The sequence below is a fragment of the Strix aluco genome, chromosome 18 (assembly GCF_031877795.1).
Source record: "Strix aluco isolate bStrAlu1 chromosome 18, bStrAlu1.hap1, whole genome shotgun sequence".
Lineage (NCBI taxonomy): Eukaryota > Metazoa > Chordata > Aves > Strigiformes > Strigidae > Strix > Strix aluco.
Window position 1 is genome coordinate 6,346,330 of NC_133948.1, and position 21,401 is coordinate 6,367,730.

A 21,401-nucleotide genomic window follows, 5' to 3' on the forward strand; every position below is an offset into this window, starting at 1 on the left:
AGGATATCTTCTTACCTCTAGTAACTGAACTGCTCCTTCATGTTCCTTCTTAGCTTCAACCTGAGCCTTGTTTTTATAAGAAAGAAAGAGAGAAAGAGAGAAAGGGGCGGGGGGGGGGGGGGGGGGGGGGGGGAGCAGGAGAGAGGGAGAGAGAGAGAGAGCAAAAAAAAAAGTAAAAGATAAAGTAATTAGTCATGCCACATATAATATGCTCTAACCACATAAAGTAGCATACTGTATCCTCAAATCCAAAGCCAATTACAGTCTCGAAGGGATGGCTCCGCCAATATTACTACAGTGCTTTGGTTCCAAGCCACTGAAATAGCTGCTTATTTTTAGGAGACTGAATCTTAGTGAAGCTTAATAGCATTGGTATTTTGTTGGACCAAGACAAGCATGCTCAACACACTGCAAGAGCACATCAGAAGTATCTCTGAAACCCTCTAAGTTAAAACTGAAAAATGAGCTTGTTATTCTACATTGCAGGAGGTTCATAGTGTAGAGACCTACCATACCAGCTACAAGAAAGAAACACAAAAATTAAGCTCATTCTTTACATGCATAACAATATTTATCTTCTAAGCAAAGAGCTCACAAAACACTTCAAGGCAAAACACTACAAGAAAGGTAGTCTGTAAACAGGAGTGCAATGTTTAGGGTCCAATCAATTGAGTCAAAGAAGAAAAGAGAGGATCAATAAGAACAGAAAAGTGTAGTTTATGTAGCTCAGAAGTTCAGTTATCAAATTTTAGACAGGAAAATTCTAAATCTTAAAAAAATCACTCAGTAACTTTGAGTTATCCTCACTTTATTTCCATTTAAGTTTTCACTATCTTCTTTATTGAAGCTTGCCCATGATAAGCAAATCTTTTTATTAACCATTGGATAGCCATGTGATGCAATATCTTTGACTCTTAACTCCTTATCATTGTAACCCAAAAATCATGTTCTATAGATTTTCCATCAGAGAAAAGTCTTAAAACCCTCTAGTTTAGCAGAGGGCAATGACACACAGACTTTCTGATTTAATGGGCCAGATACTCCCATGATGGACACTGACACAGCTATGCTAACTTCATTTTCCTCATCTGTGAGGGCTATCCTGCTCCGTATTGGTTTCAATGGAAGCTGGGTGAGGCCATAAAGACATAACTAAAACAATACACCCAAACTATACTTCTCTGTTGTGCATGGTAATAAAGCCTTCTTCAGTCCTGCCAGTACAGTCATATCTCTTCCTGTACTACAGTAGTAAGTCTTATTGCTAGGACCTGATAAAATACTGGCTCCATGAGCATTACCAAACACATGATGACAGGTAATAGAAAGGCTTATGTTATCCATCATTACAAGTTTAATAAAATCTACCCAGAATATGAGTTTTTGATAAATGATTAGAAAACCTGCAACAATAGCTATCTCTCTTTTACATCGAACTGTCTTGTATTTAGGCTTTCTTGGAGGAAAAGACCATCTGATTCCCTATCAACACAAAACCTTGATGAACAATATTATATTCTTCCTTTTAGGCTGAAAATCTGATCAGTCTGTACATATATTAAAAAGACAATGAATTTTTATTTATAATATCAAAATGTGACAGCAAATGCATCAGGCTGTGCCAATAACTTGCTTTGTTTTGAAGTGCGCATTTCTGTAGTTCATCAGCAACTTTATGACAGTAACAAGATATGCTGTGAAATGTCATCCTGTTACTGCCTGGAGTTACTACTTTTATTTCACGGTACTTTTCCAACTAATTAGATTACTCCAATTAAAGAAAAAGGAAGAAAAAATTTAACACACATGTACTAGGTACAGTGAGAGGTGAGCTCTGGATGAAACGTGAGCCAGCAATTCCTGTTTAATGACGGAAGCAAAGTATTATAGTTACTTAGGTAACAGATGTATTTAAATTATTTTTCTGAAAATATAGACTGCATTATAATGTTGAAAAGGTGTGTTGGATACCAGCAGCCTACAGGCTAAAAAAGGACAAACTAGTCTGCACTCATCTTTACTACCATGCCCAGAGGTAGCTTGGCTATCTCTCTACAAGGTAGAACAGTGCACAATACAGACATCCTCCCAAAATTTTTCAATGTTTTCAATACTTTCCCTCTTCTACCCATCCAGTGTACTAATCTGGTCTTCATTCTTATTCTATAGCATTACAAAAGCTACAGCTTTTTTTTGCTACAGCTTAGCAAAAATTAGTGGAGAAAACAGTATTACAGAAATTTATCTCCTGTTGCCAATCTGTAACACAAAGACCCATGCAATGCGGATTTATTAGAAGAATGTAAAAAAAATTAGCAAGAAGAAAAGCTGTACTTTTCTTTGATTCCTTTGCTTTGCCAAGAAATTTAAGTCCAAAATTTATGTGGAAGTTCAAATAATAACAGCTAAATATAACTAGAAATGGCATTTTGAAATATGCCTAAATAGATTAATTATGAAAGGCTAAAAGAAAATTAACTGGAAGATTTCATTTGGTCAAGTGAAGCTTTCTATTTCAAGCAAACTGTATTAGATACATCTTTTTATTCTGCTGTGAATGTCCCTCCATGCCAATTCTCTACCAAATTATCATTAGCATTATTATTTCTGTGTTTTGATCTAGTCAAGCAATTGGAAAAATCAACATTAGTACTGAGACAATAGCAGCTTTACATGACTTTGGTAAGATTGAAACTCAATGTCATGTTTTTTATATTATAATGAATGCTGAGAAGTTGCAGTGTGAAAAAAAAAAAATGTCTTGAAGTGATTTGTGATTTAGAGAATGAGCCTGGAAATGAGGTACTTAAACAACTGTTTAGTTTATGAAAAAGATCAATTGTGATGTATAAATACCTTGACAAGGGCTTACTTTAATCTAATTTAGTGAAGAAAGGTAGTAAGAATTGCCAGTGTCTGGAAGAGGAAGCCAAATAAATCCTAACAAAACATTAATATGTCAGAATGATTAACTGTTCCAGCAAACTGACAAGGAAATGGTGGATTCCCCATATTTTGATTATCATGAAATTAAGACTGGATTCCTTCCTGACATTTAAGGAATGCACAGATATTCCTGAGCCCAATATAGAGGGAAGCAATGGAAATACAAAGGAAATATATATATTTGTATTGGTTTTCTCCCTTGGGAAATACAAGAACTTACATATAATGGTCAGGTTAATCTTCACTGGTATAAACATTTATAAATCAATTAGCACAGTCATCCAGTAAACATCCACTTGTTACAATTGCATCAGCATTCATGCAGAACAATCCAGAACATGAACCAGTTTGGCGGTTGTGGTTTAAATTCCTTCAAACCAGGAGATCTGTGTCATTCCTGTGCTCTGTCGCTGCAATTTGTTATTTAAGCTGACTTTCCCTTTCTCCCCCTACCTTCTGCAGGAGTTCAATTTCCTGCTGTTTGGCGTTGAGAACAGCCAAGGCTTGCTCATGCTCCAACTCCAGCTGTTGCCGCCGTTCAGCAGCCTCTCGCATATGCTGTTTCAAAGGAAGCAGAAAAACTATCATGAGACTTGAACACACTCCACCTGCAGCCAAACATGCTGCCATTCCCAGGCATGCAGATGTTCATCTCAACATAAAAGCTCTCTAGTATCACTGAGAGGCAAGTGGGAAACTGGATAGGATTTTAATTCGGTCAGTACTTAGAGGCATACTGCCAATGCTAAACTCAGGCATTTAGACAGCAATCTCTTTTAGGATACACAACTCTGTCATTGCCAACAGTGTGGCCTCTCTGATTCACAAGTGAACAGTAACCGTTTTATCCATCAGGCACACATTTATATGTGGCATCATGCTGAAGAATTAAAACTTGGAAAAAAATTAGCTTGACAATTCCCTAAATGCCTCTTTATCTAGGATATGGGTTTGTGATTTGTTTTGCAAATGATGACCCAAAAGAAATAGCTTACCTTTGCTATCTCTGCCTATTATTTATAACAAATTAGACAGAGCAGAATGAACGCAGGTGGATTTGGACAAAAGTGACTACATAGTACTCAAAAACAACTTTTAAAGTACAGTTCCTACTAACAATTCAAAGCAATATGAAAAAGGTTCTTGTGAAGAGCACAAGCTGAACAATGTCAAGATACCCTTTGCAGATAGAAATCTTTTTCATTACAGGTTAATATTTTTCTCCCAATATCATTATAACTTTCAAACACCCTGTTAATAAATGGGAGTTAAGAGAAATCTCTTTATAGATTCTGATCTCTTCTCTGGTGAAACTGGTATTAAAGATTTTTATTTTCCAAATTACATATTATTCCCATAATACTCTCAGAGCAGAGGCATGATGTCTTATCTGCAGCACCATGAGTTATTACACACAAACCTATTAGGAATCAGCACTTGGAAACACAAATGCGTGGCTAAAATTGACAAGAACAGCCCAAAATATCTCTTATTGTGTACAAGAGAAAATTTTATCAAGCATATTGCTAACCTTTAATGAGCTGTTACTCTCTGCTACATGTTACTCATAACAAAGAGGGACAGCACAGTGAGGACAAGTTCCCTCAATCTGGACATGTTTGCAAAGGAAGCAGAAATGTCTCCAATACTCCATTTGGCCTCTGCTTGGGATTTATTTATTTTCATTTGATGTGTTGATTAAAGACAAACAAAAAAAAAAAATCAAAAATTTTTCCAATTCATCAGTTCTGACTCTTAGCTATGGCTTATTTTCTAGGAGTTTTGTGAGGATTCAGTATTTTGACTGTAGATATTTCTGAACTGTGCATATTGTAACAAAAGTTAAATGGATCTGTTCATGGGTAACATCTACTCTCTGTATGTAATAATGACGAAAAATAATGGTTCTGATTCTCATCTCATCTGAATGAACATAACCTATTTTCCTAACTAGTATTACGGATGATTTAAACTAGCATGAAGCTACATTTACTGAGCTCAGCAGCTTCCATCAAGTCTTATGTAAAATACCGATGGAGCATCAGCACATTTCTTATACTCAAGAAATGGTGAGCCAATTAAATCATTCTCACACTTTTAATTAAAACCTTTAATTATCAGAAAAGAACCAAAGGTCTCACTTTACTCTCGCAAGATTTAGTACCAGATTTGGTACAGCATATTTTGATACCATTAAGTTCTTACTACTTTTACAAAAGCTACTACAGAACATTTCTAGTCCTCTGCAGAGATCAATAAATAATTAATACCATGACCATACAGTGAGTCTGTAAAATGAAATGAAAAAACAGATTGTGATACATGATCTGTGATTCTCCCCAGCTTTTAATTTCTCTGTTTCCTAAAATACATATTTAATGATCTACAGTTCACAGATTTTAAGGTCAGAAAAGACCATTTGGTCATCTATGTTAACCTAAAAGTATCTCTCAGCCACTTCAGCATTGTCATGATCTACTTAGTATTTAAAGCAGCAAGGATCTCTTCACCCCAGCATCTGTCCCTCCCCTGGCACAGCAATTAAATCTCCCCCAAGCCAGAAGCAATTCCTCCCCTCCCACTCTGCTCACAAATCGGTTCTGTCTGCAAATCTGTTCTGTGCTTCCTATCTGCACATCAGCTGCTGTCATTTCTTCTTCTGAGCCTGAGGGGAATAGGTTAGGGGAGTGGAGGAGGACTGCAGAGATCACTAGAAGAACAGCAGGGAGAAAGCTCTGAGCTGCTGAATTCTTTCAGCATCTTCCTTCAGGAGTGACTTCCACAATGATCCCATTGCCATGGTCTGTGTAAGTGGTGGCAATCCATTTGTCCTTGCTATCGCTGTCCTTAATGTGAGGCAAGTTAGAACTTTCTAAACATGTAAATCTGTACTTCCCTTTCTGCACCATTTCTAGAGGTCCTAATAGTGTTACTCTAATATCAGAAAGCAAATCCACTTCTAAAAGAGCATAGAAAAAATACAGTAAGGACTTAATATTTCAAAACAATTGGCAAATAATGCTATGTCCTTCAAAGAAAGTGTGAAGAAGGAACCCTTTCAGAGTATCTTTCAGATCAAAGGTAAGAATCCTGCTACTCAGCAGAGAATGAACTGGGGACATTGTGCATTTCCTTTCAAGCTGTGGAGTTAGACAGCTGTATAGAATAAACTGTTTCTGAAATAGCACTTAAGGGACCTGCTCAAACAGTTCCTGTTTTTCCAGCTTCCTCATGGGCAGCAGGGGGATTTGACAACACATAGCCCATTCTAGCTCCAGCCATTTCTGTGGTTGCCACTGTATTACCTACAGCTGCAAACAAAACAAAGAAACCCATTCTTTCCTATAGCAGTGACTTTTACAGTTTTAAAATGTGCAATTGGTTAATGGTAGAACAAACTCAAATGGCTTTCAAGTACTAAAGCCTTGTTTATGAGACAGATCTCATACGTGATGCTGAATGGGGAGCAAATTTAATTCTCACCCGAGTACTCTTATCAAAGACTTGTCATCTGCACTTGCAGATGGGTGGGCACCGTTACAGTGGAATGAATGGGAAAAGCTGGCTGAACACATCAGAAAATCAGAACTGCTCTATGTGAGAGGCACTGTGAAGATTCTCAGAAGTTAGCTAATTCAGCAGTTCTTCATCTTCCCTTTTCTGCTTTGTTGATACATCCTCAATTTCTCAAAAGAGAAACTGAATTTCTCTTTTGACAGGGAAACTAGGCTAAATATTTCTCAAAACTTTCCAATGGTTGGAAAGCTGCAAACCATTTTTTCAAACTACTAATTTCCCGAGCATATGAGGACACACATGAAATACACAATTAACTGCATCTGCCTGGGCATGGTTTAGTGCTCATAAGGAGATTTAGGGTTTCAAGTCTGTTCAAGGTACTCTGCCAGCTCAGAAGGGTTCTGCTCAAGAAAGAGAACTATTGAACGTGAAAAGCCAGGATCTCTACATCCACCAGAAAATTTTTTGTTTCAGTCAGGGAGTTCTTAAGCAGAACAGTGAGATATACAGAATGTTTCTCCCACATCCCTTAGAAGTATTATTGCAGTAGAAGTTAAGCAAAATAAGTCAAATAGCCAGATTCAGCTCTTCTACAGAAGAAATTTGGAGGAATCATTAAGAAAAATGCCAGTAGATAACCTAATTAAAGAGTGGAGAAATAAACATTGTTTGGTATGGCCAAAGAATAAAGTACATTCTTTAATTTGTTTTAAGAACATAAAACACAGTCCATCAGTAGAGGACTTTCAAGTGTTCAAAACCATACAAGCCTAGCAAAACCAAAATCTGAACAGTCAAGAAAAAAACAATTTGTATTTTGATTTGATGAAATGAGAATTAATGCCAATTTACTTAGAGCAAAGTCTAATCCTAAACTGTTTTATGAGCCATGAATTCACAGTTCATTTCTTTTCTAGACATTTTTCCTCATATCTTTCTACTATGTGCTAGAAGTGAATTTCTGCAGCTATCAAGCTGGAATCCCACAATCATTATATAGAGAGCACAGGCAAGCCATATCTGTTAAAATAGCTTCTAGGTGTTGATCCTACTTTCTGTAGTTACTAGCACACGGCTCACAGTAAAATAGCAAATTAGTAATAAAGGTCTGTGGAATGGTCAGTTTTGTATTCCCCAGAAGAAAAGGAAGGAAATAACAGGAAAAGTAAATTATCTTCCATTGCTAGAGAAAAACTTCCTACTTGTACCTGGGGAAAGTTGTGTTGGTCTAAAGACAGATAACAGTGTGTCACTCTTCTATTTAATTAAGCAGTTTAATTTTCCTTTCCCAGTAGATGTATTTCTTATTTGCACATAATTCTAGATTTAGTCCATCAGTGCTACCTATTGACTGGTAAATAGGACATTGATAATTCACTGCACAACAATACGCATATCAGTTATCTCCTCGTGGCATTGCCTAATATGTGATTTCAACAGCTCAAGTTTCCAGACGCTGCTGGAATAAGATGGTTTATGGAGCAGCCAGCTTACTTTTGATAACCCCACAGTATTTTGGAGGCTCAGCATAACTTATAACCACCTTTTATTTCCATCTGTAGCTGAAAAACTTTCTCCTCATCATCAAATAAAGCTTGAGAGAGAGTTTCAACAATGTATTACCAATGCAACAGGCCAAAACCGAAATCTGTCCTTCTCAAAATTCAGACAGAGAGGTAGCCATTTTCATCACTACAGTCATCTCCAAAAGCCCAGATCTATTTCTGATGCAGCCAACAGCAAAACTATTTTCCCCTTTTAGAGTGAGTCTGATGCAAGTCAAAATCATTAACAAATCCAATTTTAAATAAGTGATTGTACTTATAACAAGCATTGGCTGAAGCCACTTAGTATTATTAAAACATTCTGCAAAGAAGAGTCTTGCTTGAAATTTCAGATCTCAGACCACTTATTTTCATTTCCATCTCCTCCTACTCTCAAGGACATCCATTCCTCCTTTACTAGCCACTTCAGTGGTTTGAAAAAGGAAAACTTTGGGCTTAAGAATATGAAAAATAAGCAGCTCTTTGGCAGTCTGTCAAAAAAGTTTCAGCACTGGATCAATGCTCCATTCTAATCAGACAAACACATCCTTAACTTTTTTGAATGGTCTGAATTACAGACAAGTGTTTACAAGTGTTTTCTTTCTCAAGAATTCTTACTGTAGTCCTCACCAGTGCAGTTCCTTCACTGATGAAAACAGCTGTAATTCTATGATGTTTTTCTTTGTTTCAATTTTTTCTATTTAATAATCTTAAGTGCTTAACCCTCTTCAAGGCATGTTCTGGTGGCAGTTTTCCACATCACAACTTCCATATTTTCTACAACTAAGAAAACCTGGGAACAGTGGCCCATTCAAACCAGTTTGTGTTTCCACCAGATCACATGCTTCCTTCCACTGGCTCCCTCTACCTCATCACATTGGACACCAGCCCATTGTCTGTAATGGACCTTTCAGACCTTTCTCCATTACTCCTGATCCATCTATCAGGTTTGGCTTATCAAGTTACTGATTTCCATCTTTATTTAATCAATGACATTTCGGGAATTTGGCTGTTGCCCAGCAAAGCACTGTTTCCTTCCCACCACTAGTACTTTTTCTGCAATTTGTTTCAACATATACAAATTACTGCCCCCTTGAATTAGCTGGTAAGTAATAATCTCTTGGTTGATTCCATTTTCCAACTGAATTTTACTCTACCTCATCAGCTCAGCTAGATCTTGTCTCTGTTAGACTCACCTGGTGAACTCCACTATTTCATAGAATCAGTTTGTCCCATGGCATTATGCAGAATAACCAGGAAAACAGAAGTAGGACATCATCTTCAACTACATAGTGAAACCTCTACTGAAGAATACACTTACAAGTCAAAATGCATTATTGAATTTTTCTAAGTTGAAAAGGATGCAGCAAATTGATGATGTGAAAACAACTGTGTACCTAGAAAACAAGCATGACTAGACAGCAGCGTACCAAGCTTCTCTAGAAGCATGTTAAAAGAAACGTGATTATGTACCAGGCACTATAATTCTTTCTAAACAAGACCTCTCTAATAAAACAACAGCAGCTTTTGCAATCCTGTCCTGACAATAGGATGCACTCTGCACAGGCAATACGTGCTGGTACCAACAGTGTGTTTCACAAGGCCACAATAACATTTTGCATCATATTAGACTGGCAGACATATCTCTTTAAAGTAAAGTATCTTGGTAGTTGTTCCTATTTTTCATCAGCATGGTCACTTCTCATCCTTTTGTTCTCATCTTGACTTACCTCCAATAACTGTATAGTGAAAACCTATGTCCAATTACTTATAAAGTGTCAGATAAAGATCTCTAAAGATGTCTCTCCTCCAATAGTTTGAGATCCCTTGTAGGTACTTAGTCTACTGTATTCCATATGTTTTATCATAACTAATAGGGGCATTCAGTCCCATAGTTTGCAATGCACTTCTGCTTCTGTGACTCACTGAATGAACATCAGGAATATTAAACAAGCAGTAGAGGTATTGGAGTGTTGGACTTTACAGCATTATACATACCTTTAGGACCTGCTCTAAGTTCTCCAGCTTGGCTTGGAGCTGGTGTTTTCCCTTTACAGCCAAATCTCGTTCTTTGGTCACTCTGAGAAGGGTTTCTCTAAGATGGTCATAGTCTGCTTTTACCTAGAAAAAACAGAATGTGATTGTTGCCCAAACAACAATTAATTAATGAAGGGAAAACTATAACTGACACAAACATTCCTGCATGTTAAAATGGAAAAAGGAAAAACAGTTCAAAGAAAATAGGAAAGAAGCATAAAAAATGGAAGGGAATGTTCACTGAGGAAATTGTGTGCGTCTCATATGTGTATGCATGAAACATATTTTCTTTCGACAAGGACTACAATCTGGCAACCAAACTGTAGTTAGGCATAAGTTATGCAAATTTAAATAAATATACTATATAATGCACAAAATAAATTACAATCAAACAATTCCTAATTTGTCTGGATCTCAGAGATGGGTGCTATATAAAGAGACAGAGATCTAATGTATATATAGAAATATAACTCACATGTACATTTTTATGGACTATTCTTTAGAGTAAACTGACCACAGAATAAACTCAATATACACAATCAGCCTGTGCTAACATTTGAAATCAGTGTCTCTACAATTCAAAAATAGGTATTCTTGTGCAACAAATCCCCTGCTCTCCCTTAAAATATTTGCATACAGAAGGTTTTTAAAGGATCAGACACTCATCAAGTTGGGTTTGTTTTCCTATTTAATTTACTTGGTGCTAGCTTAACCATTTCAGTATGACTAAGTCTTTTTATACAGGATTTTGTGAATCATCAGTGATAGTGACTACTTCATGAACACACATAGAAAATAAGAAAATACAATATTAAACTACTCCATCCTGTCAGATAAAAGTTTCTTCTTCAATTCAGATCAGCTGAAAATTTGATTTCTTATCTCTGATCATTTTATAACTTTATGTCCTATATTGACGTATAACAATAAGATTGTTACAGCTTGTAACATATCAAAACCTGCATTTTTTCATTAAAAATGAAAACCCACCAGCAATAAACATCTGGGTAAAAAGCTACATAATGTTCACATACTATTTCCACTTCCCTGTAATTTTGATAGAAGGTAAGAAAGCAAAAGAAAGAGCCATAATATTTTTAGTGAACAAGGTTCCAAGAAGAACCTTTGTTAACTGCAACACAGTGTGGAAGCATAAACAATGCTGGCAGGATTACTGACTAAGGAAAGGCAAAGCTGTACAAAGTATTGGGATAAGGCACAGGCTTTAATCGTGGTGCAATGTTTCCTTCTGACTTCAGTTAAGGAAGTGACAAGTTCTTTTTTTTCCAATTTAATTACTGTAATTTTGGGGGGTTTTTTAAACACGAAGGGCATTAAGCAATCTCTGACATGGATATCTCCTGGACATTTTCTAAAGTGATGTTTTGGAAACTGATTCAGCCTTTCTATTTGCCTTCTGGCTCCAGTTTGTTAACTTACAAATTTTGCCATGGACCAAACAATCTAAATAGTTGCAGCCAGCCCTCGTATTCATCTTTGCAAGAGGCCTCTTTAGAGTGCAGTGGAGTAGAAAAAAGAGAGAGGAAAATGGAACAAATCATGTTTTCCACAAGAACTGATGCAATTATTGTCAACCTCAGGATTTTTTTTTTTTGTGCACAGATTTTTCTTTTCCTCTTCCCTCATTTCTTTATAACTAAGGAAACTATTAAACAAAGGATTCTCAGAATCTATTAACTTCCTGCATCCTTCGTATTGTATTTCACTGCTCAGATCAGCCAGTGTAGACTGTTGAAGAATAACAAAGTGGAAAAAGGAAGCAATGAGGTATCACTATCAACAATGCAATTTGTCATTGTCTGTGATTCTCAGTTAATTTTCTGCAGATGAATAAAGTACAATATTTTGAACAAGTTTCAAGAACAGGTTATTTTCCTCAGGCTTTAGTTTTCCCTTTCTCTAGAACAATTGATACAAACTGACTACCTTTATAAAGAATTTTCTAAAACTTAGTAGTGATCATAGTCTGAATAATTTTTGGGAGCAGTGGGCACAGCACTTTTCTTCAGTGTGGTTTTTCCTGCTGGCAGTGATGGGGCTATCAGAACAAACAGTACCTATCAGGCTGCTGATGTCATTTTGGAAAGAGATGAATTGGAGACAGGTAGAACTGTAGATATTTTCTACATCTCAAGATCTTTCATTTGGGATCTTAAAGTGCATACCTAAACTAGTTAAAGTTTAGGAATACACAAATGTTTTTGATAATTTCTCTACTGTCTCTTTTGGCAGATCAGCTTTCAAACAAACTTCTGTGTATACTTTCATTTTGCAGTTTGGAAAGAAACACAACCAAATCTACCAACCACCTTCTGATAATTACTCTTGTTACTTCCAGCAACACTGATAACTTCTAATATTTCTACAGGGCATTCTTGCCAGGACTTTCCCCTCTGAAGATTGTGTATCACATAGAATGCTGTGACATACACATTTATATAACCCATAAGGCAGCATAAAACTTGATGAGTCTATCATTTGCTTTTGTTTTTGTTTGTTTAGACATTTGTTCTTAAATGTGAATTTAATGCTCTCTCCAAGCAGGCTGTTTAAGAACATATGGGATACACATGAACCTGAATTACACACAGAGCACATCAAAACATCAATGTTCCCAGTGGCAAAAACGGTTGACCTAAATAGAGTGCTGTCAAACAGTTCTAATTTCATGACACAAACAGGGAACATTTTGATCTGTAATGTTTCTCTGTTCAAAGCAATTTATTTTTCATCCCATGCCTTCACACTTATAAATGCATCCTCATTTGAGTCAGTTATGAAGGCCAGAATATGGCTAAAGTATATTCCACTTCCTGAACACTTAAACAGAAACTAGTTATTAAAAAACATCACACCAAAACAAACCAGAAGTTTATTTCATTGGGGAAAAGCTCCATCAGCCTTATAAACCACCATTTGCCTTAATTCTAGACTCCAGAGACTTGCCAATTTCTCGAACAACTGACATTGTTCAGAAAACATTATTCAGAAACTACCATGAAAATGGTATGATTTCAGTTAGTGTGGAAATAAATTCTGAATGTATAATGCCTGCTCTGTTTTTACATAAAAACACTAGCCCATATATATTCAGATGATGAGGAAAACAAGTCAGAGCTCAGTATCACAGAACTCCTAAGGACACAAAATCTTTTCACAAGCACTCCACTTCAGGAATGCAACTTTGTTTCTCGTTTGCAGAGTACCAAAACTAAATTATGCAAGTTATGTACAATTTTAGCTTTATTTTGTGAAATTAAGGGTAGGCAGCTTCATACCTACTCCCTTCAAGAGTCAAATTTCAGCAACTACATTGTGCAAAAATGAGAGTAGTTTTACGTGTGCTACATAACAGAATGCATAAACACTCCTCCAGCCCCATTTGCTTGGATAAAGTTGGCCTGTTTTTCAGGCCAGCTCTCAAGGGTGAAAAAGAATAAATTATTTTAGGCAGGTTTTCCCCTTCAGGGCTGAGCCTTAACTCTGCTAGAATTCTGCTCCTACCTCTTCGTCCAAAGTTGTATAATTTCACAGCTTCTGAATTACAAAATGTAGTCTAAACTGCACAATCTATCCTCAACTTCATTGTGTATGATAAAAAAACCCCAAACAAACAGAAAAATCCAAGTAATTCCCTCAGAAAACCTGTTATGCAAGAAGGAAAACACAAAGTTGTTAACATTCAGGGTATACTGTAAAGATTGCATATTGTTAAAATTGCTAAAAGTGAGAGCATACACTTAAAGCAAGACTTTGATCCCACTGAGGCTGTGATATTAAATTAGTAGCACAGGCATGCAGAATTGTTACATTGTGCCTTTCACAGTGTCTTAATATATTTGCAGAAACAAACACCCATAGTATGACAAATTCTGACACTGTAATAGTAAAAGGCAATTTTATTACTAACTTAGTGTCTAATGTGTCAAAGGTTGACATTTTACCTTTATATTTTAAATTGCTTTTACTCTATTTCAATGTACCTCAAGCTCTTCACTATGGTAAGAGACAAACGTTACCTACAGTAAAGCATTATTAACTGCATAATTCTTCACTTTCTGATAGTAAGAGGGTTAACTTTTTTAGTATCACCAATGTACTGAGCCTTCATTGCATTAATGCTGCATGCTATTCCTGTGTCAGCTAAAATATAAAGCTGCCTAAGTAAGACTTTATGTGCCTTGTGAAGTAAAGAGTAAAGGCAATGTGTAAACAATAAAGAGAAGAGAAAAACATTAGGAAAGGAGAAATTCTAGACAGATGGATGAATAAAATTAAGTGATGCTATGATACACATGGCTTTTTCCTATCATAAAGTATTATTACACTGTCTTTTTTATATAAAAACAATTTAAATTCCTCAGCAACAGGAAATTTCAGGTCTGCTTCAATACCAGGTGCTACACACAAAATGTAGAGTACATGCATAGCCATCTCTAAATTTTAGTAATTCGCATTGTCTCATGGATTTAATCAGACCCCCTTTGGTTTGGAAATTAAGCACTGGGCTACTCTATGACACATGCACGTCAGAGATACCAAAGCATGCACCTACCACTGTTTTGCAAGCTTTGAGGATGGGCTTTCATCAGAGCCTGTGTGAGTTACAGCTCTTCTGATATGAATGAGGTTGCCCAGCAACTCACTTAAGCCCTGTAGAAATCCCAGATTGGAGTTTTATTTTTAGCTAAATGTAGCCCTGTGAAGTGGCTGGTTCATGATGTTTATTCCACTGAATGCATACTTGGTGAGGTAAGGCACATCAACCTCTCCTCCCATGCTAGTCACGCCATGCAGTATTTGCCATAGATATAAACACACTGTAGTGAGAAATTTTCTGTTCCGGCACAAAAAAGAATTGAAGAAAAATGCTTATTATTAAAATACTTTTTATATCAGGACGTGGAATAGCTGAGACTATGCCATGTGCCATGCTACAGGGGAAATAACTGCTAAATAGAGGGTTGGACATTTGCTGCTGGATAAAAGCTTTTCAACATTTTATTGAGAAATTTAAAAATGAAAAGAAAAAATGTGGAAGGGTAGGAAAAAAGCCTACTAGACACCAATTATTTCTACCAGCATTTTTCAGAAAAAGAAGGTAATTTTTCAATCAAGTCTCATCAAAATCACTGAAAAAGTCTTTTACCAAAGCCTAATACCAATTTAGAATACTATGAAAATATGCATCGAAGGAATGATGTCTAAAGATTGTCTTTAGACTCTGAAGTCTAAAGACTCTCTAAAGTCTATCAGTGTGTCTTATATTTCCACTTGAAAGTAACATTTGTTCCTAAAATAAATTTTTGTAATTCATTTTTAATTAAAATATTAGGTTCTCAAGTAGAAGCATGCAAATCAGAAAAAAAGACTATACAATTCACTTTTACCCGCTCTGCAGCCTGATTTCTGCAACAAATGAATGTATGAGATCTGTGCTCCCGATGTTACCTGGTCATATTGCAGTGCTTTGTGGGACACACTTGCATACTGAAGGCTCAGGCGATTCTTTTCTTGCACAGCATCCTTCAGTTCATTTTCCTGAAACACAAGTAAAGAGTGTTATAGACCACTTATCTCCATTACAGTACATCCTATTAAGTGCTTAAGGAAGCAATGTTTTTGCATTATTTGGTATTAACAAACTATTAAGAGTAATATCAGGCACAAAGCCAAAGGCACTGAAGGTGCAGAAGCAGCAGATTAGCTTGCAATTACAGTCGGCTCTATCGTAAACCCACATGTTTTTAGTAGATGATCTGATTAAAGATGTGCAAGCAAAGAGAGATGACCTGACTACACAGGCCTGGTGCCTCTAAAAATAACAATAAAAAATCTCCCTGTGATGTAACAAAGAGCTCAAACCTGGCTGCCTCACTTAGAGCTGGGAAGAGAAAGAGACTTGGCTCCCAGAAAAAAAGTATCAAACTTAGGTCTTTTTTTTTGGAGGCAAAAGCCAACAACTGGAATGTATACTGATGTACACATTTTTATATTCACATATTTCATTTTACTTATAATGCATATCTATTTATAATATATGTATATATACACATTCTAATACAAACATTTTTAGAATCTGGGAAGAGCATCTACGTACTACAGTGGCAGGCAAGTTAGAAATGCAGCTGGAAGTCAAAAGGTAAGTATGCCTAAAGATCAAGGTATTAATTACAGCCTCAGGAATGTATTTTTATTTATTTAGACAGCACTGTAAGGAAGAAAAAAGGAAAAGCGTATGAAACTCAAATATACAGTCAAAGGTCAAACTAGAGGGGTGGAAATGCTTTGTCAGGTCACACAAATCAAAATACATGCAGCTCAGGATAAAACAGCAGCATCTTCTGATATTTCTGACAAATTTTTTGCACAAGTTCACAAAGGTAGTTGTCCGAGATTAAATGTTAAATTCAGTACCTTATGAAAATTGTAATAGGTCATGCTGGGCAACCTGTAATCTTTCCATTTTACAGTGTGCATCATACATTATCTTCTGAAAATGTTGGTTATATTTGCCAAAAACTATACCTAGGTTTGCAAAACTGGGCCCACTTTTGAGTGGTTTGAAATAATTTATGATTTTGCACCATTGAAATCCATACTATCAGCAGATTTCTCTACTAATTCTGCTGAGGTCTTAAGAAAAATTCTTAAACTGTTTATCTAAATTGTTTCTTAAGCTTCATTCACTGAGGATCAGAACTAGTGAAGCTTACAGACTGCTGCCTAATGGCTACTTAGTTAATATCTAAAGAGGTGTGACATCCAAATCTGATGGAATTAACCGCTGGGTTCAAAATTTATAGGGTCAGCTAAACTGAAAGTATGATCATGTGAATTATTTTTTTCTATAGAAAACAAGATTAAAATGTCAGTTCTGTAAAACATTTCACACAGAAAAGGCCATTCTGAGTAACAGTGATTTTAACATATCAATTAATACTGCAGAAGATACTGCATTTCTGTCCACACCTGGAATGCCAGTCTGATCATTAAATTTGAACATAAATGAAGGATAGTGAAAATTAGTTCAGCTAAAGTAATCATTTTACAGCACCATCATTGTACAATATCAGAACATGTCATCATCTGTGGGAAGCTGTTCTCTTGACTAAGCATTAAGTGCTACTGCACAGAACTAAACTAAGATGACAAACTGCAGAATATTCAGTCTTCTGATTGCAGATATACCTATCATCTCACACATAAGGAGCTCAGCAATTACGTATTCTCAAGTCTGTTAAATCTGTTGTTCAGGGTGCAATTAAAGTGGCAGTCAGGCTCTGTGAGATGCTAGACAGTTCTGAGGGCCAAAATGAGAAATTCTTAGCTTATGTTGCATTTTCAAAGGTGTGAATTAAATCAGTAAATATTTTTATAATATGAACAAACTGCACAGAACAGTTCCTTGGATATGCAAATAAATCACTGTGTCCTATTAATTGCTGAAAGTCACTTGTAGAGCACTGTGTGTCTATTCTGCAGTTTACAAGGTAAAAATAAGCTACACTACCTGCTCTGAAACCCTTACAACTGCAGGCTTTTGTCAGGCCAGATTTGACATTGACTTTAAGAGATCAGTCTGCTCAGCTGACTTTAATGGGGAACAAGTGACAATGAGTTACCAGGTTTTAATAACGTTATTAAAAGGAATTTAAGCAAAAACAGGGAGGAGGGGAGAGGAGGGGAGGAATAATTGAAGGCAATCTAGGCCAGCATCTTTCACACCCTACTTAAACTCTCCAGAATGGAAAACAGTTTATGAGAGATGGTACAGCAACTGGACTGGCTGTTAGTCCTACCTGAAGAAAATATATTTTATCATGTTATTTGCAAGGATGAATAGAAGTAGGGTGGTTACTATCCCAGTTTCATTGGTCCTTAGTTACAAACCTATCCCTTTTCACATATATCTCTGTTCATCATAGTGGCAATTTCTCTCAGTACTCTTTCTCAATTGCCAGGATAAAGCCCACCTATGATCTTCATCCCAACTAAATCAGTAAAGATCAAGAATCACCTGAAACAGTAGCAGAAATTACTGGAACACTTCTAACCTAAGAAATACACAGATAGAGACCCAGCAACTAAAATTCAGGTGCAGAATTTCCACTTGCAATATATGCAGTAAGAATATATTTGTATATAACATCAGTGTGTTCAGAAGTGACATAAATGCATGTACACTTACAATATTTAGATTGCTTGCTCTCAGAAAATGCATTAAGGAACAAAGAATAAATGACTCATCAAAGGTCTCAGAGCAATAACATGTGGTAAAAGCCAGAAACTGAACCAAAGTCTTGTAAATTTTAGCCAACTTCCTGTATTGGGCTATGTCTTTGAGGTGGTGCAATTCCTCCCCCCACTCTTTGGTGGGCCTCTCAGTGCTTGGTGTGATTCCAACCCCCCTCCTGGGCCACACACCAATCTATGGAGGCACGGACTGCAAATGGCAGTGAACCAGAGTGTTAAGGAGCCCCTTTGATGAACCTGGCTCCTGCTGTCCCTATTATTTGGGAATGGTTATAACAGTCCATCACCTCCTGACAGCTTGATACACCTGTACCTGGGATGTGGTTAAGGGAGAACAGTAACAGAACTGCACGTTCTTGGCCTGTGCAACTGGTGGAAAACACCAGAATATTTCATCACTCAAGCTGGGCCAGAATAAGAAAAGTACGTGGCAAAAGTCACTTATCTTGGACCCTATAAATAGTGACCCCAAGCGAGACCCTCTGAGCTCTCCTGGATCACAGCGGGCCTGGGACCAGCCTCTCCCCTGAGCTAGGACACCTCTCGGGTATCAAATCTTCTAGGTACCATCTGCCATTAGAACCAACAGGAGCCCAGGGCGAAGTCAATCCCCTTGAGTCTCAATTATCACCCGTTGAGGAATACCAATGCATCATGAGTATTTACTCTAAACTTGAGAAAAGGGAAATTTTAACTTTGAGCTAGCTTCTCTTTCACCCACTCCTCCTCTCACTAATGTGTTTAGGTGTACACAGTTATTTTCATGAGTCTGGGTACATACATATTTCACTGAATCCAAACGCTTTTTGTCTGTCTGTATGTTTGTACGTCTTGTGTTTGTGAATATACATGTATATATGTATTGATTTAGGGTATCATTTAGTAAGTTAGTGTGAATCTTGTCATTTTTGAATCTGTATTTAAGTTAGTGTTTTAATCACAACGTATTTTATTGAATTACCTTGTAAATCCTTAAATTAGTTAATGATTAAGTGCTGCTAGTCATTAATAAATCTTGATTTGCTGCTAAATCATTACTGTGTTAATATTTTTATTCGTGACAGTCTTCAGGAGATGATCCAAGTCACAATTACTGTCTACTCAGAAATTCACACAATATTACTTTCAATTTGTTGACTTGAGTCAACAACAATGAATCCTTACAACAGGGGCTCTGACAGAGAATTCTGGTAGATTCAGCTGCAGTAGTTTAGCTACTCCATAGTATTATCAGTCATGTCGCTGAAAGTAACCCATGATGTGGTTATTGAAGCAGCACATACTACTGCCCAAAGGGGAACACAAGCTAGTTTCTGTGTAGTATACATGAGCAGTACTTCAACAAACAGTTATGTTCTCTCTCAAAATTCCTCATGACCAGTTTCTCCAGTGTTGAATGTTTCCAGATGCTAACTGGAATAACTGGAGAAACACGTTACAGTACTCATTATACACCTCCTCTTCTCACCATTTCCTCTTCTCTTGTGGCTGTAAAATACCACCTGGATTTTTGCAAATTATAGTTATGCATCATTGAAGTTTGTGATTTTCTGTCTAATCCATTGACTTCAGTGATTTGGTCCCTTAACAATATCCACCTCGATATTTTCCAGTTTAGTTAAATATAAACCTCCAACACTAAAAGACCAAAGTTAATTGCAGCTATCCCAGAACTAAACTCCATCCAACAGGCAATCCATATATTAAAAAAGAGAAGTGAATTAATGTAGAGGAAAATGACATTTTTACTGTTTTCTTCCATGTACAAACCAGAAAACTCAAATTTCTGCTATAAATTCTTACTGGCCCACAGTCAGTCTCTGAAAGTCACCAGTTCATGGCTGCTCTTCTCAAAAGTACTGTCATACCACCACTGTGTATATGCCCATTTGACTGGGGCCAGAGTGGCACACAAAAAGTTGATTTTCATTTAGGGGGAAATCCCACACATTTGATTATCATTTTATGATGTTGTGAGTTGTCTTCATTAGGATTTTATGGTTGGATCCCGAAAGAGCTTTGAAACTTCAAACACATTTTAAGGGAGACAGATGCCTTTTGAAAATCCCAGCTTCTCACACATGAAGGCTATGCTTCCTTAAAATGATATACTGAAATAAATACTTTTCCATTCTCCCTCCTTTACTTGGCAGCTAGCACTGATTGCTTTAACAACAGGGCAACACTTCTCACTTTAGCTTTTACAACTGCCAATTCCAAACAGAACCTCCAAGTCAACAGAAAGAAGAGGTCAGCGAATACATAGGGCACCCATCACAAATGACAGACTTACGGGCAATAGGCTGGATATGTGCTTCATACCTCCAGCTTGCCTGTTAATGCTAGGGATTCTCCGCTACAAACTTCCTCATTCTCAATTTAATAACTCTACCAAATTCTAAAGGGAACATGCAAAGAGGCATCACTCTGTTATTGCTTGGAACTAAGAGGAGATTTTGTGGGATTTTGCAATTCATTTTGGAGCTTGACATGATTGAGATTTTTAAACTTCTTGACAATAAACCAGTACCAGTCCAAAAAACAAACTTGTGGAAAGCATTACCATGAACTCTTCCCTCATTTTTTCTATTTTTTAATGCAAATAGCTTTTCACTTATTTTTAAAAATTTAATGAGAGTTTTGTCCTTTTTTCCCCTGCTGCCCTCTCCCTTGTCCTTAATTTATTCACTACATGTAACAATTTTGACAATTTAATTGTGCCTAAGAAGCAACATTTTACTAGAGTCAAATGAAGTCTACCATTTAACCTATGCAAATCAATCCACTGCAGCTGTTAATAAAGACAAGTAAAGTGAAGATTAAGAACTCATCAAGCCAGTTAGTCCAAGACACAGTATAAAGGCAAATGCTGATGAAATGTTAGCAGACTAATGTGCAAGTGAGAAGTACTACATACTTCCCCAAAAGCTTCTCACCAGTCTCCAGAGTCTTGACATTGGGTTTCAATTATTAGTTGAATAATCTGTCACCCCCTTTCTAATGATGTTGTTACACAATACCCACTTAAAGAAATCAAGGCTTGAAGCAATTTAATTACTAGTCTAGCATGCATCCAAA

At 36.6% G+C, this 21,401-nt stretch overlaps 1 protein-coding gene across 5 annotated transcripts in view; it reads right to left on the bottom strand.

The window, feature by feature from the left end:
- The window catches only part of RIMBP2 (RIMS binding protein 2), a 115,463-nt gene that overhangs the window by 53,297 nt on the left and 40,765 nt on the right, over window positions 1-21,401 (bottom strand). For 3 of the 5 annotated variants that reach the window (XM_074844245.1, XM_074844244.1, XM_074844246.1), the window contains exons 1-4: window positions 15,519-15,536; window positions 10,008-10,130; window positions 3,400-3,504; window positions 16-66 (exon numbers count right to left, since the gene is read on the bottom strand). In XM_074844245.1, the coding sequence (XP_074700346.1) occupies window positions 16-66; window positions 3,400-3,501 (153 nt within the window). In that variant the 5' untranslated portion in view covers window positions 3,502-3,504; window positions 10,008-10,130; window positions 15,519-15,536. Of the gene's footprint in view, window positions 1-15; window positions 67-3,399; window positions 3,505-10,007; window positions 10,131-15,518; window positions 15,609-21,401 lie in introns of those variants that run through there. The other 2 variants (XM_074844248.1, XM_074844247.1) reach the window with 1 other exon arrangement.